The 27,356-nt window shown below is 48.3% G+C and overlaps 1 protein-coding gene across 3 annotated transcripts in view; it reads left to right on the top strand.

Moving 5' to 3' along the window:
• ESPN (espin) overlaps positions 1-27,356 on the top strand; it is a 131,770-nt gene that overhangs the window by 48,081 nt on the left and 56,333 nt on the right. For all 3 annotated transcript variants that reach the window (XM_061601839.1, XM_061601841.1, XM_061601840.1), the window contains exons 3-7: positions 6,131-6,317; positions 8,937-9,119; positions 10,170-10,301; positions 14,593-14,800; positions 17,949-18,226. In XM_061601839.1, coding sequence (XP_061457823.1) covers positions 6,131-6,317; positions 8,937-9,119; positions 10,170-10,301; positions 14,593-14,800; positions 17,949-18,226 — 988 coding nt within the window. The remainder of the gene's footprint in view (positions 1-6,130; positions 6,318-8,936; positions 9,120-10,169; positions 10,302-14,592; positions 14,801-17,948; positions 18,227-27,356) is intronic.

The raw sequence follows: 27,356 nt of genomic DNA, 5'->3' as shown, positions 1-27,356 counted from the left end.
ATGGGGAAGACACATCTGGTGACTTGTGCACCTGCTCAGTCTGCCTTCCAAGTACTGCCACTCTCTGGATGGGCAACTTCAAGCCTCTTCCCCCCTCCACTCTCCCTTTTTTTGGGTTATCTCAAATAGAGGGTGTCCTCTGACAGCCTTTCAGAATAGAGGACCGCCTTCTGTCAAGTGGGACACACAGCCACCCTTTGCTCCCCTCCCTCCAGAGAGCCGTCTCTACCACCGCCCTTCTCAAAGTTACAGGAATGCATATTGAACACCCTGGCATCTATTTTGATAGCAGAGCTGAGTGGTTATTGCATCTCCTTTTTAAAATATTAAACAGGCATTTTACTGGATGCTTAATAAAGCCATCTTCATGATGCCAGAGACCCCAGTGAAGATGTTTGTAATTCTTTTGGGGCTGTGGATACACAGCCAAATCCAAGCCCAGCTTGAAGATACATGGTAGCTGTTTCCAGTAGGAAACTGGTATTCAGAAAACTTGCATTGTTCCAAGTAATGTATGTAGATGGCCTTCTGGTGGAACAAACATTACAAGAAATCACTGCCATGTCACTGTCTGGCTTTTGAAGGAGCAACCAGGTGAGCATTTTCGCTGCTGAGCTGATGGTCCGCTTAGATCACCAGTTCTGTTCCTGACCTTGCAGGGGTGCTGTGTTTAAGAGCATGCACATAGGAGGCTGCCTTGTGCCCAGTCAGACTATTGGTCCATCGAGCTCAACATTGACTACACTGACTGGGAGCAGATCTCTTGCATTTCAGACAGGGAACACTCCCAGTTCTTCCTGGAGGTGGCAGAGATTGAACTGGGGGCATTCTGCATCCAAAAGGGATGCTCTGCCACTGAGCAATGGTCCTTCCCATAACAAAACAAGATTTTTTTGGATGGGGGGGCTGCAGAACTGGAAATTATTAGCAGGGCAACTCTGGGTCCCAGCCCTGATGATCTCAACCACCTGTCAGTTTCAGGAATTAAACCCTGTGCCCAAAAAACTGAGGAAGGGATGGAGCCGAAGATTATTATACAGGCATGGGAGTGACTGCATAATAGAACCAGCATGCATTTTTCACATTCCACCAAGTTAAATTGAAAATACCCCCCGCCATTCTGATGCTTCCCATAAGCTCCTTTCAAAACAAAATCTTACAAATCTTATAGTCCTGAACTCAGAAACACTTGCTTAACAACCCTCTAAGTTTTCATGGTGATATACAAAACAGGCAGAGAGAATCAAGAGTTCAACGTATAAAACAAGAGGGGGGAAATCCAGACCCCACTGGACTTTTTTCTGTCAGTGGACTCATAATTTGTTAAAATTAATTATAAAACAGCCATGTTCACAGAGTATCTGTAATCCTATTACTGACCTTGCCCTTCTACAGTTTAAAAGTTTAAAAAATTCCTGGCTGATTTTTAATTAATTTAAGAAATTTAACATTGAAGTCTATTATAGCATTGGGCATGGTCAGTAAAAATCAACCATCAGTGTTCTAAAAGCCAGACTCCCAGCTGCTTGGCTTGGCTAATCACGGGGCCACACCCACACCAGATCTTAATTTCATTTTACACAGTCATGGCTTCCCCCAAAGAATCCTGGGAAATGTAGTTTGTGAAGGGGCTGAGAGTTCTTAGGAGATGCCCTGTTCTCCTCACAGAGCTACAATCTCCAGAAGAGGGGCTAACTCTTCAACCGCTCTGACCACTGGAGCTCTGTCAGGGGAATAGGAGTATAGAATGTAAGCAGCATAATGTCCAGGTAATACTTATGTGTAACTTTTGGATTGGAAGATGCTAATTTCTTTGTCTTGGAGGGTATAAAAATGTAGACATCAGTGCCATGTGGCAGAGCTCCATTGAACATCATGAGAAACTGACTTCCTGTACATTTCCTTACTAAATAAAGGCCTACTCTTTTGCTGCAAGCCTGTGTCCTCAATTTCTTCAGGACCCCCGGTCCATCGGACCCCTAAATTCCCTGTCACCTCCAGCCCATATGAATTCTGATTCAAAGTGGGATGTTATCCCCTCTATATTAATTTCTTTTTATTTTTGTTTCTGATACTTTGCCGCAGCAGCTGGTACCCTTCCCCTCCTGCGGTCACCACTTGTCTAATCTAATTATTTTAAAATACTGTGAAATTGTGACATCCAGAAACAGCCAGTGGCAGAAGCTTAGACTAAGCAGGCTGATTAACTGAATGACCTGCAGGGATGGGATGTCCCCGCAAGGGGGAAACGGAACGAGAGCTCTCTGCATACAGACAGCATGGAGGCCAGAACGGCAGACTCAGGAGGGAGAAATGGTCTGTGGCTCAGTGGCAGAGAAGCCGCTTTCCATGCAGATGGCTCCTGGCTCAGTCCCTGACTTTTCCAGGCAGTATTGTGGGCTGGAAATCTTCCCAGTGCTTTACTTTTCTGTTTCATAAGTTCATTAATAGCAATGGATATATGCCAATTGTAAATCAACAGTTGACAAGCTTGGCAGTTTTAAAGTTTGCAGTAACCATGCTAAATTAGACTACTTTTTAGGACATTGGAAGAATTCTAATGCAAACTGGAACAATTCTCATGCAATTTGCCCTAATATGAATAGGACATTTTTCCAGTTCAGAATTCCCAGAAAACCCACATCACTGTCTCCAGGAGAAGCTTGGAAGGACCCTTGCCTGAAACCCTTGATCAGCCACTGCCAGTCTGTGTAGACAGTACTGAGGTAGATGGACCAAGGTCTGACTTACAACAAGGCAATTTCCCATGATCATTTGGTCTTCAAGCCTAGCTTGTGTTTATGTCTATATAGAGACTGCTGCCTTCCAGTTCTTCAACTCCCATCAGCTCTAGCCACCACGGCCAGTGTGATGAGTCATGGAAGTTGCAGTCTAAAACTTCTGGAGGGCACCAGGTTGAGGAAGGCTGAGATAGACTACACACACACGCACACATGTTATATCCACCAGCCACCAATTGTGTCATTCTCCAGAATGACCAAAAACCAGAATCTGGGATGGGACTCCAGAGATGAGAGCATCTCCGTTTTTAATGGCTAGGATTGGTTCAGTCCTTGGCAGGCACCAATGGACCTCCCATCTGAAGGGTGTCTCCAAGTCCCCCTCTTTGCATAGGGCTACTACTGCTTCTTTGGGACAGCATAACAGGAGAGGCTTTGCACCCTCCTAAGGGTACCAGGCCTCTGCACACATCCCACCTGCCACCTATGGTGGGCATTGGGCTATTTATTTATTAATTGAAATATTCCTATGCCTCCTGCCACATCAGCCTCCAGGCAGCGTGTAACAAAGTTTTAAAATGTTACAATTAATTCAGATAAAAAGAATATGGCCAATATCCACAAGGAAGCTACCTTATCCTAAGCCAGACGATCAGTCCATCGAGCTGAGAGTCTGGTCTACGCTGCCTGCAGCGAGCAGTTCTTCAGGGTTTCAGGCAGGAGATCCTTCAGCCTGGGACCTTCTGCTTGCAAGCAGATGCTCTGCCGTGCAGGTAAGATGGCCCTTCCCTTGGCAACCAAGGGCAGAGTTAAAACACAGCAGCCTGCTGGAATTAAGCAGCAGCGAAGGGTTGGGAGCATAAGTGTATGTTTTAACAAGTAACAGTGTCGTCAATATTGGCATGTGCCTGAGCCTCAGTGGGGACAGGGTCCCGTAGGAAGGGGCGCTGCCACAGAAAAGAGCCTCTTCCGGTTGCCGCTAAACAAACTTCTGTAGGTTGCTGCACATCAAGAGGGCCTCGTCTGCTAATCGGGTAATTAAATAGGGTAATAGGGCTGAAGACGCTCTTTCAAGTAATCTGGTCCAAAGTTGTCCAGGGCTTTGTAAGTCAGAACCAAAACCTTTAGCCTGGCTTATTGGCAGTCTGTGAGCTCCTTTAAGAGAGTTGAGACGCGTGTTCGCAGTGGGACACCCACTGAGTAGCCTAGTTGCTGCATTTTACACTAGCTGGGGCTAAAAAAGGTTCCCCGCACTTGGCTGAAAGCCTCAGAGTCACATCCGAATGCGTGAAGTGCCGTTGTTTGCAAGGCAATGGGAGGTAATGTGGAATATGTGGGTGTTCAGTCATGGCTGTTTCACATGTGCAAGTTATCACCCTTGGGCCAGTCCCTGCTACGGGGAATTTTGTAGTTCGTTAGACTGGGGGTCCTTGAGTAAAATCAAAGAACACAGGCTTGCAGCAAAAAAGGTAGGCCTTTCTGTACTTTCTGCATCATGTTTTGGTGAATTTGGCAATGTTCAGTACTTCACATAAAAGTACATTTTCGCCATGAGCTGAGTGCTCCAGCTAAGCAATTTAGTTAAGTATTTTAGCTACTGCAATCTTTCCTATGTTTTCAGTGTCTATTCAGTGTTATCTTGTTTAGAGTACAAGTTGTTCCAAACAAACCAGCACAGTCAGGGAAGACAGCTCCAAGAAGAAAAAGGGTTCTGGCTGGCTACTAAACTTATTAAATGTTAAACTAAACTATTAAAATGTTATAAACCTTTATAAATCTTTATAGCTTTATAAAATAATATATTTTGCTTATTGTTTGTATGTTTAAAATTTCCCCAACACCTGCCTCTCAGCCTAAACTACCTCACCGGATTGTTGTGATGATAAAATGGGAGAACTGTGTATGCCACCTTAAGCCCCTTGGAGGACAGGCAGGATATAAATGCAATAATACATAAATAAAATAAATATTGCAGTCATCAGTTGCTAAAAATATGCTTGTGTAACATTGCTCTGTGAATCTGCAGTAGCAGAGAAAAAGTGCAGGATGTGGTATTGTCATGTGCAGAATTTTCAGCTTTCATTAAGAAAAAAACACCAGTCCTTATGATTCAGAGGGTGAATATTTCAGGGGTTGGGTGAAGTTTCAGTGCCCTGTCTTGCTCCTTGTCCCTCTGCTTGACAAGAAAATGACTACAAATTAAGCAGACTTGTTTGTTTACAAAAACCCTGATGCAAATTTTTTAAAAAAATTATGGCCATTTGCTGAATGAATACAGAATCCAGCTTTTCTTGGTGTAGAATAGACTTCCCCAACCTGGTGCCCTCAAATGATATTAGACATCATCACATCATCTCTGACTGTTGGCCACGCTGGCTGCTGGAACTGTAGCCCAGCAACATCTGGAAGGCACCAGGTTGGGGGAAGCTGGTGTGTATTTTGGATTGCTGCCCAGGAAATGGTTGGATAGCACTTGACAAAGCCATGTTGCTGAAGCCAACTGGGTCTGAGTCTGTTCAATGCCTGGTTGGAAAATTGCTCCTGGGGGTCTCATGTGGTCCTGGGAGGGAAAGTGGGCGATGAATGAAGATGTTATGTGCACCTAAAACTCTGAGCGATGAGGGGTTTGAGGGTCCCAGAGCATACCATGGGTTTGGCTTCCTTGGAATGAAGGTCACTGGCGTCTGGTGGCATTTTCCATGATCTAAGTTTTATTTACACATATATACAGGTTGAGCAAAAGATGGAAAGTCTCGCAGCATTAAGTCCATAACAAATCTCGCTCCTCCATGAGGTTTATAGGTGGGCCACCAAAGCCATCATTTTGGATTCTCCACAGGCCTCTGTCTCTGTCCAGATCCAGTCCCTAGACTGCCTGGCTATTGTTTTCTCTCTTGCACAGACTTTGTTGTCATCACTTTCATCCAGGGGAGCTTGGAAGGAAAAAGACAGCGCTCACCTTCAGCTCACCTTCCAGAAGTGTCTGCAGCTATTTAGTTTCCATGGCAACATTTTGGCCCAAGTGTATTCCAAAGCAGATCCTTAAGAGGCCTGGCTAGGGCTATTTACTTAACAGAGAAACTGGTTTGGTAATTTTAGCAGTCCCCTTTCTCATTTTACAGGTATACAAATCACAGGTTTGGAGGGGACCCCCAAAAAACATTTAGTCCAACCCCAAATTTATAGTAGAACAAGTAAAACAACAACAACAGAGCACACATCCTGCCTGTAAAGTTGCTCATGAAACCAGGAGACCAAGAGGAAAGGGCACAGAGCATGCCCAGAGAGATGCAGACCATTCCCAGGGCTTTGAAAAAGGAACCAGCTGCACCAACCAGCCCAAATGCCCCAGCTGTTTCCCTTTTCATTCCCTCTTCTTGTTCCGGCAGTTCGGTCAGTGCCCAAACCAAGAATGGTGCCACACCCCTCTACTTAGCCTGCCAGGAGGGCCACCTGGAGATCATCCAGCACTTGGTCAAGGACTGTGGAGCGGATCCCCACGCACGCGCCAACGACGGGATGACCCCTCTCCACGCTGCCGCCCAGATGGGCCACAACACCGTCATCGTCTGGCTGGTGAGGGCACTTGAGATTTGCAGGGTGGGCTGGACCCAAGGGAGCTGGAACGCTGGGCCAAAGTAGGCTCTCTGAACAAAATTTTGTAACTTGGTTCCTATCAGTGAAGTGCATTTATCTCAGTTCCTATGACAGTCCTCTCCCATCAGGTTTGCTGGAATTGGGCTTCATGGCTTATTTTAGTGGGGTTTTTTTTATCTTGCCTTCACTCGGGCCTCGGAGTGTTAAAAAAAAGTCTAACCAATTTTTTAAATACCATTTAAAATTCATGCACACACACAGAGCAATCAAAATAGTACACCAGAGGAAAAAATCAATCAAAAGGAAAACCAAAGACCAGGGATGCTTCCCAACATGGATGATTTAGCTGCATCCAGCCACAGCTGTGCTGCTGTAGCTGGAAATGGAATTGCAACTCTGCTTCCAGACTTCTCTGTAGCCAAGTGGGCAGTCGCCCTTTTCTCTGCCCCAAATGCTGATGTGTGTGTGTGTGTGAGAGAGAGATTATAGCTGGAACCATTATGGAGGAGAAAGGGTTAAACATTGCACTCATGATCATGATTGCCCACCACTCGCTGTTGGAATAAGGGAAGGGTTAAAAGAAAAGTCATGCACACCTGAGGAAACTGTGCAGCCGTTCGTGTGTGTGTGTGTGTGTTTAAAAAGCAGGATTTCCTGAGCTCTGGAAAAGAAAAGCCAAAGCTGAACAGGGGAAACATGTTAGGAACATGTTTCGAGCAGAGTGTCATGCGGATGCTCCATAAATGCGCAGTGTGGATGGAAGCAGCCTCACTGAAGCAACAAGGAAGGTCTGCCTAGGGCAGCCTTTCCCAACCAGTGTGCCTGCAGATGTTGTTGGACCACAATTCCCATCTTTCCTGACCATTGGCAATGCTGGCTGAGGCTGATGGGAGTTGTGGTCCAACAACATCTGCAGGCACACTGGTTGGGAAAGGCTGCGCTAGGGCTATGCTTGTCTGCTTCCAGTGTGTGAGAGGCCCCAGATTCAAATCCTAGGGTTGTGGTACTGATGTGATGAGGGGAGTGACATGGGGGGGGGGAGGAGTGTTTTGCTCTTTCCTCCCCACTCTGTTTCCCTGAACTTTTTAGCTATTTGCAACATATTCTGTCCTTCAATAAAAGGTAGCCAGTGTTTAGCTTTCACCATCTTGGACAGCTCCTTGAACGTTTAGACTGAAACCTGGAGCAGATTCCACTGCCCTGCTGACATAGAGCCACCAGCCACTAGCGCAGCCTTTCCCAACTAGTGGGCCACCAGATGTTGTTGGACCACAACTCCCATCAGCCTCCGTCAGCATTGCCAACGGTCAGGAAAGATGGGAATTGTGGTCCAACAGCATCTGGTGGCCCACTAGTTGGGAAAGGCTGCGCTAGCGTGTGTGTGTGTGTCCTGGGCAGCTTGCAATATAAATCTAAAACTAAGAAACAACCACAAGAACAACTCATGTCCCCCAAGACTGCTGTTAGCTTTGGAGTGAGGAAAGAGGAGTGTGTGCATGAAGGGTCCATAGCAGACTTGGGAGTGGGTGGGATTTAGAAAAAGAAATGGTCAGGAGGGAAGGGTTAACCCCTCCCTCCCCAATGCTGCTGCTCTGATTAACATGAGAGGGATTCCTCCACTCACCCGACTTGCCACTTCCGGCAGCAGTTTGAAAGGAAAGGAAAGATGTGATCATAAGGGCTCCTGATTGACACCTGTTCTGGGCCTTTCTTGCAAAGTAGGCTTTTGTGGGAAAGTGCAGTGATTGTTTCAGGACATTGGGTGCAGAGAGTGTGCTCCCTCAAATCACTTTGCAGCTCATTCTCTTTTTAATGGGTCCTCACGTGTCCTTGGTGTTTAGTTCAGGGGCTCCTGGGAGTGGTGCATTTATTCTGCCATTTTTCCTTTTTTGTGTGTGTAAGTCTGGTTTTGTGGTCAGAAAGGGTACAGGCAGGAGCCCTGTGGGGCACTGAAGCACTCCCCCCTACACACACAAATGCATTTAGAAATTCCATTCAGGCCCCTCTCTTGCTTTTAGAGATTTCAGCGAGCATTGATGACCCTTGCACATATATCCAAGAACATATTCCATCCTAAGGGCTAGAAACATGTCTGTTTCTTGTAAAGAAAGTTGGATTTCACACCCGCTGTGACATTTTGCATGCCCTTTGCAGATCCACAGAGTTGTGACCTCTGTACAGCCCTAATCCATATGGTGAGCCTGGCCATGAAGTTTGATTGTGATATTTCCGCCCCACTCTTCTTCCTTGGATGCATGTGGGCAACCCACAGGTCATGTGTGACCTTCAGAGGCCTTCAGTGTGGCTCATGTGGGTCCCCTGCCACCACGTTTTGCTGCCTCACTTTGCTGCCAGCCTGCATGAGGATAGCGTGTGCACATCCTTCCCTGTGAGCGTACGTGCGTGAGTGGCACCACTCGCCATCAGCACCAGCTCCACCCACTGGCCTGCAGCTCCTGCTTGCCCACCCACCACCACATAATGTGCCCCAGGGGGGCAAAAATGTTGTCCCCACCCCCAGAATGGGTTACATCTGGCTCCCAACCAAGCGGTTTCTCACCCGTTCTCTCTCTGAGCTCTCCCTTCATCATTTCCCAGGTGAGCTTCACGGACATCAGCCTCTCAGAGAGAGACGACGACGGTGCCACCGCCATGCACTTCGCTGCCAGCCGAGGCCATGCCAAAGTGCTCAGCTGGCTGCTTTTGCACGGAGGGGAGATCACCACGGACAGGTGGGGTGGAACCCCATTGCATGACGCTGCTGAAAACGGGGAGCTGGAGGTCAGTCTGCAAGCCACCAGCCTCATGAACGTCTATCTGGGATGGCCACAGAGCTGTGTAATCTGGGGGTGGGGGAGGGGAGCTGGTGAGTCGGTGCTCCAGTCTGCAAGGGCTGAAAATGGGGGCCACCCTATCCTGTAATAATACATCCATGGTTGTTTCTCAGTCCAATCACATGGAGAATATCGGGGAAATGGTGGTGATTTCCTGTACAGATTGATCCCAATAGCGTAGCAGGCTGGTGAAGTCTATCTGTGAGCCAAGATATCCCTGGTTCACATTTAGCTCAGCCATAACCCCACTATGTGGCCTTAGGTAGTCATTTATCTCTCTGCCTTGGCATGCGGAAACCATGTTCATAAAATAAGGATAAGTCTGGCCTACCATGCAGGGTTGTTGTAAGGATTACTGGATAATGTATGTGAAGCACGTTAGGCACGGTAAAAAAGCATTACATAACTCTGTCCCTTTTAATAGCAAACTCAGGTGCTGAGAGCCAATGGAAATGGAGCCAAATGAGAAACTAGAGGCAGATATCAGCATGCTTTTTTGGGGTGGGGAATTCTGAGGTTTGCAGAAATACAATATTATTATTAAAAATTCCCAAGGGGCCAAAAACCCTATAAACAGCCCAGTGAAGGTTAGGCATGCTCAGTTGCCAGGGATGCTGAATGTCAGTTGGATAACTCGCAGCTTATAACTTAACATCATCCTGGTGTCGATGATGGCTGGTGGCTCCATGTCAGTGGGGCTCTGGAATCCACTCCAGGTTTTAGTCCAGAGATATCTGGGAGCTTGGCTGGGTCCCAGAGTGTTGGGTAGGGACACGTAAGGCTCCAGCTTCAGTCCCCAGCTTCTCCAGGTGAAAAAGGAATCAGGTAGTAGAAGGGCCTCTATCCCCATGGCAGGGTCTGGAGAGCCGCTGCGAGAGGAGGCACTGGGCCAGAGAACGATCAAACAGTCTGGCAGATAAGGCTCAGAACTGTCTGAAAATAAGGCAGCCTGCCTCCTTATGAGCCTTGATGACACCCTTTTCCGTTCTCTTCTCAGTGCTGTCAAATCCTTGTGGTGAACAGCGTGGACCTTGGCGTCCGGGACCAAGATGGCTACACGGCGGCTGACCTTGCGGATTACAATGGGCATTTGCATTGCGCCAAGTACCTGCGTACGGTGGAGAACATGGTGCGGATCCTGGTGCTGCCGGGGGGCTTGCTTTGGTGGGGGAGGGGCAAGTGGGACAAGAGAGAATATGAAAGTGGGGAGCATTTGGGATGGTGTGCATATGTGTGTAAGGGAAGGCAGGTGCTTTGAAGGGATCTCTGCTGGAATCCAGATTTGTGCGAGTACATTTTCCAACCCAGTGACCCTGAGATGCACGTCTCAGCTGGAGTAGCCAGACCCTGGAAGATAGCAGCCACATGTCACAGCTGTGTTGATCAGCAAAAGGCAGAAACAGGGTCAGTGTGGCACTGAAGGTTGGCATAGTTGGGCACCTGCCAAAGGTGCACAGACCAGCAAGGGGGCCACCGACAGGATCATCCTGGACCTGCACTAGTAAGGTGGTAGGTTCATTGAGGGAGGGGAAGCCCAATGGAAGGCATTTTGACCAAGGGCCTCCCAAAACCTGGAGTTCACTGAAGAGAAATTTCTCCAAGAATTTATACCAGTCCTAGTTAATCCGGAGGCTTGAGACTGCCTGCCTACTGCAGGGGCTGATGGGACACACCCTGATTCTGCCCCGTTTATTGAGTGTGGCACAGGGATTACTGAGAAACAGCCTGCTAATTACCCCTTGCCTCAGTAGGTTGCCCCTTTTTGTACTGCTGTTTCACTATAACAGGTGCGGAGAACCTTTGGCTCTCCAGATGTTGCTGAACTACAACTCCCATCAGCCCCAGCAAGTATGACCACGGATGAAAATGAGATGGAAAAATAAATAAATAAATAAATTGGTGAGGAAATGATATTGTATACACAGAGAGACATTTGCAGGAACAAAAACTGATGATAACAGGATTTTAAAAGAGATTATTCAAGGAAGCATTTGTTGGTCAGTAATCCCCCAGTCATGCTGTATAGCAATAAAAGGGGTCCTAGCTGCAAGGAGGAAGCTGCCAATTAACACTGCAGGGGACCTTAGGTGTTTAGTACTTATGTGTAAACATTATAGAAGGAACTTCATGTGAAGGGGGGGACATTGCCAGATGATATAGCATTATATTGTGCCATGTGGAACCCATCCAATTTTGCTTCTAATTACAGGAAAACAGTGCCCCAGCCTTTTATTATTATTATTATTATTATTATTATTATTAGAGGAGGAGGAGGAGTAAAAATAAAAATAATAAATATAACCTGCCCTTCACCAATAGGTCCCAGGGCAGGTTACAAAATCTAAAATACAATATTAAAAAGAATTAACACACATTTCAATCACAAGAATAGGGTAGAAGCAACCTAACATAAGGAGCAAAGGGGGGCAAATTGGTGGGGAAAGCATCTTTTCCAAGGTGAGGAATGCACCCCTTGCACCCCGTTCGCCAGACAGCCAGTCTGACTCTAGGGATCCGAGGCTCTCCTCTGCCTTTGGATGCTGATGGGCTGCAAGAGTTCTCGATGACTGTACCTCCCTCTGGAAACTGGTGCGTTCAGCACAGATGAGAAGCTGGCGCTGTCATGTGTGAAATGATGCGCGAGTTCTGCGGTGTTCGAGTGGGGATGACTCTTTCGCCCATGCGAGTCAGTGCTTGGCGCTACAGCCACGAAGCAACAGGCAGCCTTGAGCCCCAGTGCGTTCTTTTGCAGGGTCAGATGCAGGCGGATCGAGGCTTGTGCTCCTCTGACGTGGACTCTGGCAGCCGAGCTTACACCAGATGATCCTTCTGTCACTGTGGAGCATTCTGCTTGTGTGTCTGTGTGCTCTGTGTTCAGTTGCATGAAAGATTCCTCCCTCCCTGCAGGTCCTTCCTTTGCTCAGCTCTGTTCTAATAGTTTTCAATTCTCCTGCCTCCCCATTTGGAGGAAAAAAATATTTCTTAAGCTGCCAGACGAGGCCAATGGGAGCCTGGCAGCTGGCATGTTACCCAGGGCAGCAGGGCTAATGAGTCCCAGAAGGCCTCACAGAAGGGCGGGTTACGGCTGTCACTCAGCCCCCCCCCCCCCGAGCAGCCCAGCACCATTGTGCGATGCTTTCCTTCATGCCAAGGAGGTTGATGCTTCGGCTTGGGCCGTGCCAGAGAGTGCCACCCGCTTTTCCAGGACCATGGGCAACGTAAGCAGGGGTGTGTGTGTGTGTCTGTGTGTCTGTGTGCACGTGCGGGAGCGCAGCTGGCCTGTTGCGGGATGTCTCCAGGGTGAGAGTTACCACCACATTTTTCCCACGGCCACCAATGCTGCGATGGATGCAGAGTTGCCGTGTGGAGGAAGATGTATGAGTGGGGGCTTGGAACACCCTCCTAGGATGCTCTTGCGGTGCCATCTCCCTCTCCCCCTCACAGTCAAAATCCACCTTTTCCATGAAGCTGTAAGGATTTAACCCCATAATCCTCAGCTGAAGCAAGGGCTAAATGTGTGTGGCAATGTTTGTTAATCTTCTTCCTCTGTCTCTTCTCTCCCCTGCCATAGAAATTTCGATTGCGAGTTCCTCTGGCAAAGGTCTTTCACCTCCCCCCTTTATTATTCTGTATAGTACCATGTACACTGAAAGTGCTGTCCAAAGAATACATATTTATTAGTAATAAATATTCTAATGCTTTACTGATGATCCTTTCCCTTGCCCAAGCATGCATGATCCTGGACCCCCTCCCCTTCCTCCAGGGCATCAGGCTACAGTAACCAGAGCCAGGGGCCATTGTACTTCCCTTCGGGGCTCGCTGCATGGGTCTGCCTGCTTGGTTTTTGTTCAGGTGCGTGGTCTGCTCAGCACCACATCTGGGTATGGAAAGAATTTTCCCCTTGACTCAGATTGGCTGATGATCTTAGAAGGGTCCCTCCTCCCACCCCTCTACATGCAGCTTGTGGGTTCATTCAATTATCTGAGCTGTCTTCTTAGGGGCTAGAAAAAAGCTGAAAATCTCCAAATACTGCATTATATTCAGATTTCAGATGTTGATGGAGGCAAGGAAAAAACACTTCCATGTTGTGTGCCTGTGTGTGAGGTGAGAAGATTCTCAGCAAGATTTAAACTGCAACAACAACAGAAGTCTGTGTGCGTGGCTGCTTTTTTTCATACTTCATCACAGTCACGGCAATGTTACCAATATGGTTCCAACAGTGTTTTCAAATGCAGGGATTTGCACCTTTGACATTTAGACCCATTTAACAGTTTATAACAATAGTCGCCATATTTGTTGAACTAGAGACTGAGACAAGAGAGAGAGGCACTTCTGAGAAATAATCACACACGGGTCTGAATCGCTGGGTGAGAGCTAGCTCTCCTTAATGACTGTAGTCAGCTCCTGGACAACTGAAGGCAAAACAAAGGCAGAGGACTGAGGAAAGTGAAGGCAGCCAAAGCTAGCAAGAGCAAGTCTCTTGCTGCCTTAGACCAACATGCACACCTGTCTGAATTTTTTTTTTTATCAGGTCAGGGAGTAACCCTAACCTTGCTCTGGCCTGTTGGCCCAAAGAGGCCTCGCTGGAGCTCTCTTCTTTTGTCAGAGCTGCTGATGGCGGACAAGGTGACTCCCAGAGCTAGTGGTGTTGAGGGTTGGCCTGGCCGGGCCTCAGTCAGGGGCCCTCACCCCAGCAGGGGCCCGCTGACAAGAGCTTCCTTGGACCAGCTCCTCTTCAGCATTGCAAGCTGCCTCTTGCTCAGCCCAGGCAGCAGCTGTGGTGAGGAGGAAGAGTCCCACTGCCTGCCTGCCCCCTGGCTCTCTAAGAGGTGGCAGCAACGAGGCAGAGGAGGGCAAAGAGAGAAGCAGCCAGTGATTAACGATGGTGAGGGGGCAGACTCACTGAGGGAGGAGGGCCCATGGAAGGAAGGCTTCTTGCCGGCTCCCACAGGACATCCCTCAGATTGCCAGTTCAGGGCTCACTGGAGGCGAAAGAGCAGGCCCAAGTCTTTACATCTGGTCTCCTGAGTGGCCCTTGGCAGACCTGGGTATTTGTCTCAGCTGCTGCACTCCTTTTGCACTCATGTTTGCATGACATCTTCATTAGGGAAACTCCAGCTTCTGAGCAATGTGATGATGCTGTATAAAAAGGATCTCGACATCTCCTGCAATTCTTGCCCATGATTTGTCTGGGAATGCCCCAACCCCGCCCCGGTTTGGTCTCGTGCAGGAGCTGGCCTGTCTCCTGTTTGGATCTGGCCCTCCTGCAAAGACCAGGGAGGGACTACGGATGCAGGTGGCCCCATGTCCAGGCAGAGGCAAACTGAGCATGGCCTGGTGCGGATGGGCCCCATTCTCTGGGCCTCTTGTTCTTCCTCCAGCTGATGATTCTGACGTATGTGCCCGTCTGTGTCTTGTAGAGTGTGGAACATCGGGTCCTCTCGCGAGACCCTTCCGCGGACCTGGAGTTCAAGCAGCCGGACTCCGGCATGTCATCTCCCAATACCACCATGTCTGCCCCGCAGGCCCACTTTGACATTGGCTCACCCAGCAGCACCCTCTCCAACTACGACTCCTGCAACTCCAGCCAATCCAGCACGGGGGAGAAAAGGAACAGCCAAGGTTCCCGTAAGCATCCACGGCATGTGTGCGTGTGTGTCCATGTATTTGTGTCCTCCTTCCCTGCTTGCTGTCTGTTGCAAAGCTGCTCTCTGGAACCAAAGAGGGAGGGAGTTAGTAGAGGTGGCATTGATCAGGGCAGAGGGAACGGCTCCATCTTGTGGCACAGATTTTTGCTTAAACCTGTTTCTGAGTTGTCAGCCTGCCAATTGCACACCCAATAACAGCACAAAAGCAGCAACTTCTGCATTTTCAACAGCCACTATGGGTTTCTTTTTCAAATAATTTTAAATGAAGACACTGAAGAGATTAAAGGGTAAGCCACATGACCTCATGATTAGTCAGAGCGATACTGCACAGAATCCTGTCTGCTGGAGGGAGACAGCTGGGGAGGGCTATTGCCTTCCTGCCGTGGCTGTGAGCTTCCTGGTGGCATCTGGTTGACCACAGTGGAAAGCAGGGGTAGTGGAGGTAGATGGAGCCTTGATCTGCTCCAACGGGGCTCTTATTTTGTTATTTATAAAGAGTGAGGCGAATTTGCAGCTAGCAGGTTGATTCCATTAACCATGATAGCTGAGTAGAACCTCCATAGTAAGACATGGTCTACCACCAAATATTGCACTGCTGGCAACAAACAACAAGGAAGAGCTATGGTTTCCATGCCTTGCTTGTGGGCTTCACAAGGGCTCCTGGTGGAAGCAGGATGTTGGTCTGATCCAGCAAGGCTCTAATGTTATCAAAAGCCTTTGTTGCTTTGATCATGGTTTTTAACATTATGCCGCAAAATGTACCAACTGGGTATCAGGCAGACAGACCGGCATAGCCTCAGCACCTGCCATACAGGGCATTTGCTGGGGCCCATGCGCCTCAATGGGCCTGCTGAGGCAAACATCTTGCCTGCCTTCCCAGCACCCACCACTCTTTGGGGGGCTTGGGGGCAGCACTGTTTCAGCCACCCCATTTCACTCACTCACTCATGGCCTTCCCCACTGACAGGAGTGTAACAGTTCCCAACCTGTGGGTGAATGCGTGAGGGAAAGGCTGGCAGCTGAACCTGAGGTAGCGGAGGGGCCGACTTGTTGCAGGAGACACCCCCAAATCTGGAGCTGCACTTTCAGGTAGGGCTGTCTAGTAGATCATAAAGAAACAGTCAGATTCACACGAGAGAAGTTGCTCCCAGAATTAGGTTGGATCCAGGTCTTGTAGTTTTATCTGTGTCATGCCCTAGCGCCAAACCCAGGCGCTCAGTGCAGTCCCAGAACCCAATTCCCCACCCAGGGCAATTGATCCTGGCAAAATATCTCCCCTTGCCAAGGCTGAATATTCCAACACCAACCCTACAAGACTGCCACCACCCCTTAATCTGTTTAACCACTCTGAGTCAGGGGGTACCCAGAGCACAGGAATAACCCTGCCAGGGATTCCACAAGACAAGAGCCAAAGAGGCACTCCTCATCCTGGAGCTCCAAGCAGACCCAAAACACAGTGGTCAGTGGCCAAGGTACCAGATTCAGAGCCAAAATTCTCCTCTAGCAATGAACACAGATAGGTAAATAAGAAGTAGCTTTATTGAATAAAACATAGTGCACAATTAATAGCAGCAAAACAGTTCCTTAAAACCCATACCCAAACAGGGCTAGGTAAATTACACAAAAAGAGTTCTAACACAAAACTACAAAACTAACTAACCTATACTTACTGAAGAGGTAGTTGTTGCTACGTCTCACCTCTCCCCAGAGAGGCATAGCCTGGGTAGTGAAGGCAGTGGATCCCACACAGGTAACCACCCAAGCTAGATGGAACCCAGGGGAACAAAGGCTAAAGATTTCACCCCTATACTTAAGGAAAATTTCCTGGTAACAGACCATGCTAATTAGCCAATCAGGGGGCTTTCTCATGATGTAACTCTTCTCCAGGTCTTTGCGCCTAACAAGCATGTGCGCCCCTCTCATCCCAGGCCAAGCTGACCTTGGTGCTAGGCTCTCAGAGATAAGCAGGTGTCTTCAAAGATCTCCAAATTAGTAGTAGCTGCTGATGAAACAGCAAATTTTCCCACTCACACAAAGGCCTCATTTCTGAACAAGATGAACCCCCACAATTCTTTGCATGACAGCCATTCAAGCTTTCTGACAAGTTCTTGGCAATCTGTATCTATAAATACCAACGCCAAGTTTGGGTCACATTTGAGCACCACCAAGCAACCGGCCATGTGCAAAGAGGAGACGGCTCCTGCTGAGGTCACCCAGACGATGGTGCACATGGCAGAGGGTAGTGAGGTGAGGTGACCTTCTTTAAAGGGAGCATCAGTGCATGCAAAGCCCCCTTTGGGTGAGGCTTTGGCTCAAAGAGCAGAGCCAGAACAAGACGTTTTGCTGCCTGAAGCAAAGGACAACACATCCGTCGTGTGCCAAGCGTGGTGGGCAGTTTCTTTAACCCTAGTAAAGGGGCGTTATCCCCCACCACACCTAAGAGGATGTGTCGCTCCTGCAGTGCAGGAGGAGGAAGTGAGCATACAGTGCAAATGGCTGTTCCTTGGCTCATCTCCCCACTGTGAGTTATTTCTACACCTGGTTCACATCCCCTGGCCCACCTGCCACTTTGTGAGGGAGCTGCTTTGCGCTATAGACTACAAGCCAAGGAGGAATTGTACATGGGTGAAGTCTTGGGATGGATGCATCTGTCCATTTTTGTGTCTCTCAGCGTATCCTTTTTCCCCGTTTCAAGTTTACTTCTCCATATTTCCATAGCAGTTTGCTAGTATTTTTTTTAAGTCCTCATAAAAATTGTCCTTCATTTTAATGCATGTGTCTCTGAATACACACTTTTTCTGCATGCAATTTTGCACACTTTTGCAAGCAATTCCCCCAGTAACATGCAATATATGTATATTATTTTCACAAGCATATACATTTCTATGCACAGTTTCCCCTTATGTTTGCATTTCCATACACTTTTTTTTGGTTGGTTGGACAAGTACCACAAAATTTAGAGAAGTGCAAATATCAAAGGATGGCTATATTTCAGTTTGTGTATTATTTCATGAAGCTCAAATTAGGTAGGTTAGCATTAACATGTGAACCAAACCAAATGACACCTATATCCCTCATGTAGACCAATCTGCTCTCTCTCTCTCTCTCTCTCTCCTCCCGCTCCCCAGGAGTTCCCGGAACGACTATCACAGATATGCAAACTTATATGGACATGCTGAACCCTGACCTGGCACCAGGGCACAGCAAGAAGGGTGGCGAAGCGCCCCTGCCCCTGCCCCCAAACTTCCCTGCCCCTCCCCCACCCCCTGACTCCAAGGTGCCTCCTCCTCCTCCTCCTCCCGGCTACCCGGCGCCAGACCCTCCCGAAGTTCAACACACGGCCGAGGTCTATGTGCAAGCAAAGAACAACCTCCGCCATGTAGAGAGCGAAGCACTGAAGAGAGAGGTAAGGCCCAGGAGCTTGTGTGACAACCCTTCTGAGGTGTGTTGAACCCTGGTGAGAAGCTGCATGGCTTTTGCTTGAATGTTGCAGCAGTTGGAAATCCAGTGGAATTTCAAGAGATGCATATGATTCCTCTGGGGAATAAGACAGTTTTCTAACTGTCTTGGAATCATAGAATTATATGCTTCCATGGAACCATTGAACTGGAAGAGGCCTATAAGGCCATAGAGTCCAACCCCCTGCTCAGTGAAGGAATCCAACTTAAAGCATACCCAAGAGGTGGCTGTCCAGCTGCCTCTTGAAGGCCTCCAGGCATGGAGGGCCCACCACCATTTATGAACATATGAAGGTCCTTCAGTCATACCATTAGGCCACCCTTCACCAACCTGGTCTCCTCCAGATGTTTTGGACTACAAGTTGGAGGAGGCTGGTGTAGGTGTCTGTAGGGGTTTGGGGTGTGTCTGAACATGCTTCTATGGGCATAGGCTTACTACAGAAAGGGGAGGGGGTTAGTCTTTCATCACAGATGGTTTTACATGAAAAAAATGAAATGGACTGCCTCCAAGTCGATTCCGACTTATGGGCGACTCTATGAACAGGGTTTGCACGGTAAGCGGTATTCAGAGGGGGTTTACCATTGCCTTCCTCTGAGGCGGAGAGGCAGTGACTGGCCCAAGGTCACCCTGTGAGCTTCATGGCTGTATGGGGATTCGAACCCTGGTCTCCCACGTCATAGTCCAACACCTTAACCACTACAAATGTGCAGTTTGGGAGTGATCCTGGATTCCCCTTTGTAGCTAAAAGGCCAAGTGACTGCCGTAGTGAGGAATGCCTTTGCCCGGTAGATCTGTGCCTGCTGTTGGAGAATAAGAAGCTGATCCTTTTTTCTCTAGTCATGCATGCTTGGGTTTCACCATGGTTGGATCTCTAGATGGGCTGCCTTTGGAAAATATAGGGAAAGGCCCAGTGGGGCAAAACCCAACAGCAAAAGTTTAGGCCATGAGTGGCTTTTTGGAGCCCGTGACGCTGTACCGATTTTATGTTTTTGAGCCCAATTCAAAGGGCTGGTCATTACCTTTAAAGCCCTAAACAAACCACTTAGGAGCAGGATATGTACAGGACAGTCTCCTTCTGAATGTCCTGTCAGATCGCTCTAGCTCCCTACAGAGACAACATTTCCTATAGCAGATGTGGGGTACCTTTGGCCCTCCTGATGTGGCTGAACTACCGCTCCCATCAGCCTTGGCCATTGGCCACTCTGGCTGGGTCTGATGGGAGTTGTAGTTCTGCAATATCTGGAGAACCAAAGCACCTGTCCAATAGGTAATTAACAGGCCCCTTGGAGTTGTCTTGGAGTTTCCCCTTGGAAAAGGTTCAGAAGAGGGCAACCAGAATGATCAAGGGGATGGAGCGACTCCCTTATGAGGAAAGGTTGCAGCATTTTGGGCTTTTTAGTTTAGAGGAAAGGCGGGTCAGAGGAGACATGATAGAAGTGTATAAAATTATGCATGGCATTGAGAAAGTGGACAGAGAAAAGTTCTTCTCCCTCTCTCATAATACTAGAACTCGTGGACATTCAAAGAAGCTGAATGTTGGAAGATTCAGGACAGACAAAAGGAAGTACTTCTTTACTCAGCGCATAGTTAAACTATGGAATTTGCTCCCACAAGATGCAGTAATGGCCACCAGCTTGGATGGCTTTAAAAGAAGATTGGACAAATTCATGGAGGACAGGGCTATCAATGGCTACTAGTCGTGATGGCTGTGCTGTGCCACCCTAGTCAGAGGCAGCATGCTTCTGAAAACCAGTTGCCGGAAGCCTCAGGAGGGGAGAGTGTTCTTGCACTCAGGTCCTGCTTGCGGGCTTCCCCCAGGCACCTGGTTGGCCACTGTGAGAACAGGATGCTGGACTAGATGGGCCACTGGCCTGATCCAGCAGGCTCTTCTTATGTTCTTATGTTGTCCAAGGTCCTGTAGGCTTTCTGCTTGACTGCCTGCTTCCCTTGCAAATCTCAAGCACTGACAGAACTGGACACAGGGACACTCTCATTTTGGATATGACTTCGTATCTTGGTGTAGCCTCCTCCTTGCTCTGAAATCTCCCCGCAGATGACAGCAGATAACTTAGGAATGCTCTCAGAGCCCCAAAACCTCATCAGAGAGGTCTCAGTGAATCCTTGGCTCCCAGTATAGGAGGGCTGAGGCATCTTCTCATCATTGAGCTGTCCCTGGGGTTACTGGGTAAAGTTCATCCTGCTCTTCCTTTCTCCCTGAATGCCTGTTTCTGGAAGGAGTTTACATTTTTGGCTTGCCACTCTGTTGCAACCCAGAAAGAGTTCCCTATCAGGTCCCGTTGCATCTCCAACAGCGAGGCAATGCTTTGCTTTCTAGGTATCTCTCCCTTCCAAATCTGTGCTGCTTCTGTGGCTGCTGCCTCCTCCCCAACTTCCATCCTTCTTTATAATATGCCAAGAAGGGAGACAGCCCCTGAAACATGACTGTTCCTGTCCAGCCTGCCCACTCTGGTCTCTTTGATCTGCAGGAGAGGCCCTTATCATGGCCCCACTATTGGGGGAGATGCATTGAGAGGTGAGATGAGACGGGGCCTTCTATGTGCTGGCACATCAGTTGTGGAATGCTCTCCCTTGGAAAAGAGGCCTGGTGTTGACTCTGCTGGCACTTTGGCCCCAACATACCTGTTTGCCTGGCCTTTTCCAGGCTGCTAGCATTGTCAATGTGAGGAGTTGTGCCAGTTCCAGAGGTTGGTCTTCAGTTGAGTTATCTATGTTTTGTCTGTTGTGGTCTGCCTGTCCCTTTTTCTATTTCTTTTTAGGTTGTTTGTATCTTAACTGATTTGCAGCCCTCTCTGTAACCCCTAAGATGGAGAGCAGGGTGAAAGCATCTCAAGTAAACCAATCAGTAACTCTTCCAGTGCTGAGCTGTGGGCTTTGGAGACAGACACACACCGTGGCACAGCAGAGCCCCTGGCCATTCCCGTTCATCTCTCCTGTCCTGGGGGACTGAGGGGGGGCAGAGTGCAAGCAGTATCTAGTCTCTGCCTGCCTGCAAGGTGAAGATATCGAGAACAGTCAGGAACAATGCGTGGCTTGTTGAGCTGCCGTGCTGATCCTGTCTGCCTCACCCCACAGGCTGCAGTTAGAAAAGTGATGGCTCCATTTGTAATTTAGTTAATTGCACAGGACCTTTATCTCTCCCCCCCCCGCTTTGGTTCAGGGTCAGGCATGCCGCTTAGTCTGCCGCCTCAGCAGTTTTGTAGACTTCGGACCCACACTGCAGGTTCCTTGCTGGCAGACTGCAGAGGGGAGGGCTTTTTAAAAATCCCCCACAGGAAACGGATCATAGAATCATAGAATAGTGGAAGGGGCCTATAAGGCCATCAAGTCCAACCCCCTGCTCAATGCAGGAATCCAAATCAAAGATGTTATGCATGCCAGTTCTGCCTAGCAGAAAAGCTCTCCAGAGCCCTCAGAGGGCCTGTTTCCTGGCAGACGTGGCATGTGTAGCCTCAGTTTTCCACCACAGAAGATTCTGGGATTAGGAGTCCCCATCCCAGTCCCCAGTGGGGGTAGGGAGAACAGGTTCTGGGGGCTGAGGAGCTCACTGTGCCCTTTGGAGATGGAGCTCTGAAGGATGCTTCTGAGTTGTTTTGTGAATGTTCACACTGAACAGTGGCAGGAAAAACCGGCAGCCTTTGTCAAGAAGAGTCATTCTGAACACTTGCAAGGATTCAGCCCCTTTCAGGGGAAGCAGCAGGAGGCTTGAGCCTTCCTTGAGGCAAGCGGTTTATGGTCGCTGACTAGACTGGACCAGCCGCATATCTCGGGGTCCAAGCTCTGGAGTTCGCCTCCTCCCCTCTCTCTCTTAGGCTTAGAGCGCCTTGTTCCCCGGGGTTTCTCCAGGCTTCAGGTTCCAGTTTTCCTTGTAGACGCGAAGCAGAGCATGTTTGTGTTGCGTGGCAAATGGTGCTAACCAACCACCACTTTCTCTGCTCGCGAGCTCCATTCATCATTATTTTACTACTTTTATTTAAGTTGTTTTTCTCCTGGCGTTTAGAGCGAAGGCCCCACAAAGCCGCTTCCAAAATAAGAAGTGAGAACCGAGGACGTGACAATAGAAACGATCTGTAAAACACTTTCCACCTAAAACACAGAGAAAGAGCCATACAAATGAAGAAGGCAGCTTGGCAGGATGAAAAGGGCTTTAGGGTTTGTTTTAAATCCACCAGAAAATCTCATGGGAGGGATTTCCAAAAATGTGGGGCCACCACCACTGAAATCATCCAGCCCCCCCGGTACCCACTAACCCGATGATTGATTGATTGATTTTATTTATCATTTTATTTATATCCTGCCCTTCCTCCCATGAGGAGCCCATGATGATGATGATGATTTATAGGACTTGTTCATCCACTTGCTACCAAAGGTCTCCAAGTGACTTGCAACATATTTAAAACACTCCCTTACCAGACTACAATTCCCAGGATTCTTGGGGGGGGGGGTTTAAATGCATGGTGTGCATGCAGCCAGAGTCAGACCAATGGTCCCACTAGCTCAGCACTGTCAACACTGGCTGGCAGTGGCTCTCCATGGGCTCATTCAGGGGACCTTCCCATCCCAACCCGGAGATGCCTTTGAGGATTAAACCTGGGACGTTTCTGCATGCAAAGCAGGGGCTGTGCCGCTGAGCTACACTCCTGGGGTAGAAAGCTTACCAAATTGGTAGGAAGGCCTGGCCAAATCCACTCTCTGCCTTAGACAGGCAGGTGTGTGATGAGGCCAGGGCAAAGTCTTCCAAGAGGAAATGCTTGAGGAAGTGCAGCCAAGTCAGAGGGTTCATTGTCAGCAGCTGGATTGCATGGCAGAGATCCCTTTGCTGGGAAATAAATACCAAAGTCTACAGTTTCCCTGCAATGTGACCCCTCTTCCTCCTCACCCCTGCAAGCACAAAAGCCTTAAACCCTAGTTAGGCTAGAATTCCTTAAATCGTCCTTTTTGGCAGCTCATTCCCCTTAATTAACATCTTGGGGGCTGGCATCGTAGGGCTGGTTTATATAACTAGCAGGAGCCAGTGCCAACGCTTTAATCTGATTGGACGAGGGTATCCCTGTGGCTTTGTTACCACTGCAAAGCGCTGTCTGCCATAGCAATGTAACGTGCTTGTCAACAAAATTAACAGAACAATGTAAGATGCTTGTTAACAAAATTGCTTAGGTCACCACAGCCAGTTAAAACAAACAGCAGTGGGAGGGGGCAAGTGGGTGGGTTTGTGGGTGATATACTTTGCTAGCTGCTTTGAGCATCTTAGTGTGGAGGGGAGAACCAGGACAGAAAGTCTTGGTGTGTATGTATATGCATGTGTGAGAAAGGGATGGGGAGATCTGGTGCCCACTGGGGGGGTGGGGGAGAAAGAGGAGGGGAGATCTGGCAATGCCTTGGGGGGAACGGGGTACGCCTACCATGAACCATGGGGGGAGGGGGGCTTTGGTGACCCAGGAAGGAAGGAAGGTGGGGCTTTGGTGATGGTAGGCAGTGATGGTGATGGTTCTGCATCCTGGGCATCTGCTTGTGCACGGTCCAAACATCCAACAGGTCGGCGAGTGAAATGAGCAGGGGCAGAGCCCCTAGTGTGTGTGTGCAGAGCTTGGAAAAGTTACTTTTTTGAACTCCAACTCGCATCAGCCTAATCCAGTGGCCATGCTGGCTGGGGCTGATGGGAGTTGTAGTTTAAAAAGAGTAACTTTCCCAAGCTGTGTGGTGTGTGTGTGTGTGTTCCAGTTAAGGATGGGATCTGCATTTTGCTGCCAGTTCAGTTTTTGCTGCATTGAACTTCCTTTCAGTACCACTTGGTCAGGAATCAACGTTTGCTATTTGCTATAAATATAGATTCATTCCCCCCCTCCCATAAAAATATTGTTTTTTTCATAGATTTTAAAAAATACTGATATTTTAAATGAAATATCAATGTTAATATCGATATTTTGAGGAAAAATGATATTGATATTTTTGAGGTGATTTTTGTTTTAAAAAAATAATCTGCGTCAACCATGGAAAGCCGCTGGAAAAACCCAATCTGCAAGGACAGAAAAAAGTGAATAAATAGGAAATCTGGTGTTAAATTTGAATTTTGTGAAATTTGAGCACATCCCTACTTCCAATATTCTCACCACTACCACTGCAAAATGATTTATCGCAACTGCCTGTACCTTGCCTACACACTTCTGTTGCCTCTGAATTGGGAGCTGGTGGGGCCAAAGTACTTCTCAGAAGACTGGATTAGACTTTGGGGCCTCCGGCCCATGATCCCTATCGCACAACAATTGTAAAATTCCCGATAACATTTATTTTATTTTATTTTAAATCTCCTTGGCTGTCAACACTGTTTTGGATTAAATAAGAAAACTAGCCCTTCACTTTCTCTCAGCCAGTGCATATAAAGCACTAGCCTGTAACTAACAAACTTGTCTGTATTAGCCACTGGGTGACCTTGGGCCAGTCACTGCCTCTCAGCCTCATGAAAACCCTCTTCATAGGGTCGCCATAAGTCGGAATCGACTTGAAGGCAGTCCGTTTACATTTATATTCCTTCCTGGTCAGTTACAAATCAGAGAGCATTTGAGAGGAATCCACAAGGCTGCTTCTTCCCACACCAGAGTCACAATATCTCAGAATAGTTGGTTTGGGAAGGCATTTCCTTCCTAGAGGGTGCCCCTACGCTTCTTTTGCCCATTCCAGTGAAACAGTGTGGGTAGGTTTTTGACACAGTATGAAAAAACCCTGTTGCCAGACTTGACACAAAGCTGCACAGGCATAGCGTGAGCTGCGGTCCCTCTTTCAAGCTGCCTTTGCTTTTTGAGGGGAAAAGTACTGTCAATACTTCAAGGTCACCTTCTTCAGAAGGGCACAATATTTCAGAGTCACCTTCAAGGGCTGAGGCTGGTGGCTCAGAAGTCAGTGGGGCAGTGGATCTGCTCTGGGTTTTAGTTTGAACTCCCAAGGAGCTGTCCAAGGTGCTTTCAACTCTTGAAAGTTCACACTAAAACCCAGAGTGGATTCACTGTCCCACTGATATCGGAGCCACCCGCCTCTGCTGTTAAGGGGGGGTTCAACAGGATCATTTCCTAGCTTAATTGCTCCACAAACAATGCCTGAATTAACCCCTATAATGATCCCAGCAGCTGGAGGTGCATTAACTATTGAATACTTCTCCTTTCAACGTGGCTTAGGAGAAGAGGAAACCATCTAAGTGACAAACTAGAAAAGAGCAGAGTTGAGGCTGAAACATGTGGATGTTAGAATGAATAGAAAAGCCAAACACTACAACAAGGGAAGTTAAATTTCCCTTAGGGAGTCATTGGGCACTTCCAGACAACCTCTGTCTTGAGCATTCATCCTGGTTTGTTTGCAGAAGTCGGTAATCTATTGAGCATTTGTGCGGAGGTTAGATGATGATGATGTGTGTGTGTGTTATGTGCCTTCAAGTGGATTATGACTTATGGTGACCCTATGAATCAGCAACCTCCAATAGATCTGTCATGGACCACCCTGTTCAGATCTTGTAAGTTCAGGTCTGTGGCTTCCTTTATGGAATCAATCCATCTCTTGTTTGGCCTTCCTCTTTTTCTACTCCCTTCCATTTTTCCCAGCATTATTATCTTTTCTAGTGAATCATGTCTTCTCATGATGTGTCCAAAGTATGATAACCTCAGTTTCATCATTTTAGCTTCTGGTGACAGTTCTGGTTTAATTTGTTGTAACACTCAATTATTTGTCTTTTTTGCAGTCCATGGTATGTGCAAAGCTTCCTCCAACACCACATTTCAAATGAGTTGATTTTTCTCTTATCAGCTTCTTTCACTGTCCATCTTTCACATCCATACATAGAGATCGGGAATACCACGGTCTGAATGATCCTGACTTTAGTGTTCAGTGATAAATCTTTGCATTTGAGGACCTTCTCTAGTTCTCTCATAGCTGCCCTCCCCAGTCCTAGCCCTCTTCTGATTTCTTGACTATTGTCTCCATTTTGGTTAATGACTGTGCTAAGGTATTGATAATGCTTGACTAGTTCAGTGTCCTCATTGTCAACTGTAAAGTTACATAAATCTTCTATTGTCATTACTTTAGTCTTCTTGACGTTCAGCTGTAATCCTGCTTCTGTAATTTCTTCTTTAACTGTATTCGTTTCAGATCATTACTAGTTTCTGCTAGTTTCTTGGTTGATTGCAGGGGCAGAGCCTTCAGCCTCTTAGGGAAACCTCGGCCGCCATCATGGTTAATGATAGCCATGTGCATGCAGCACACGCAGCCACAAAAAACAGGAAAGACAGGTAGGTGGAGAGAGCAAACGGGCAGGCAGCTTGGAAGCTCCCTCCCTGTGATCCACGGCAGCTACTCTGCTGCGGATCCTGGAAAGGGAGTGCTACTCTCCCACCTTGGTTGATGGCAGGAAAGGTAGGTAGGTGGGGAGTGCATGCGTGTGTGTGTGTGTGCCGGGGCCTGGGGCAGGCTGGTGCCCAAGGGCCCTGGTATGCCTGGCACGAGCCCTGTTAACCAGTATGGGCAGGGCCTGTACCAGAGGGTGGCCAGGTCAGGTCCTGGCCAAGGACCCCTGCAGCCCAGAGGGGCCCCTCCTTAGGGTGGGAGAGTAGCGCCCTCATTCTGTGATCCGTGGTAGCGTCAACTCATGACTCTGCCACAGATCACAGAGAGGGAGTTGCCAGCCCCCCACAAACCACATGGACCCTTGATGCCTGTCCACAGCCCCACCTATCTTTCCTGTTGTAGTAAATGCTGTGTGCGCTTGCGCATGCATGCCTGCCATCAACCAAGATGGCGGTGGAGGCTTCCCTAAGGGACTGGTGCCCCTGCTGCCATCTTGGTTGATGGCAGGCATGTGCATGTGTAGCGTAGCACTGGTGTAACACCTGCATGCCACACCTACCTCTCCTGTCACCTCAATGTGAATGCCATGTGACATCACCCTTCACTGGATGTCTTCAAGCAGAGGCTGGACAGCTATCTGCGGGAGATGCTCTAGCTGTGGATTTGCTGCTGTGAGCAGGGGGTTGGACTCGATGGCCTACAAGGCCCCTTCCAACTCTATGATTCTATGA

Source organism: Rhineura floridana, chromosome 18 (assembly GCF_030035675.1).
Source record: "Rhineura floridana isolate rRhiFlo1 chromosome 18, rRhiFlo1.hap2, whole genome shotgun sequence".
NCBI lineage: Eukaryota > Metazoa > Chordata > Lepidosauria > Squamata > Rhineuridae > Rhineura > Rhineura floridana.
This window is presented reverse-complemented; position numbering and strand designations above follow the sequence as displayed.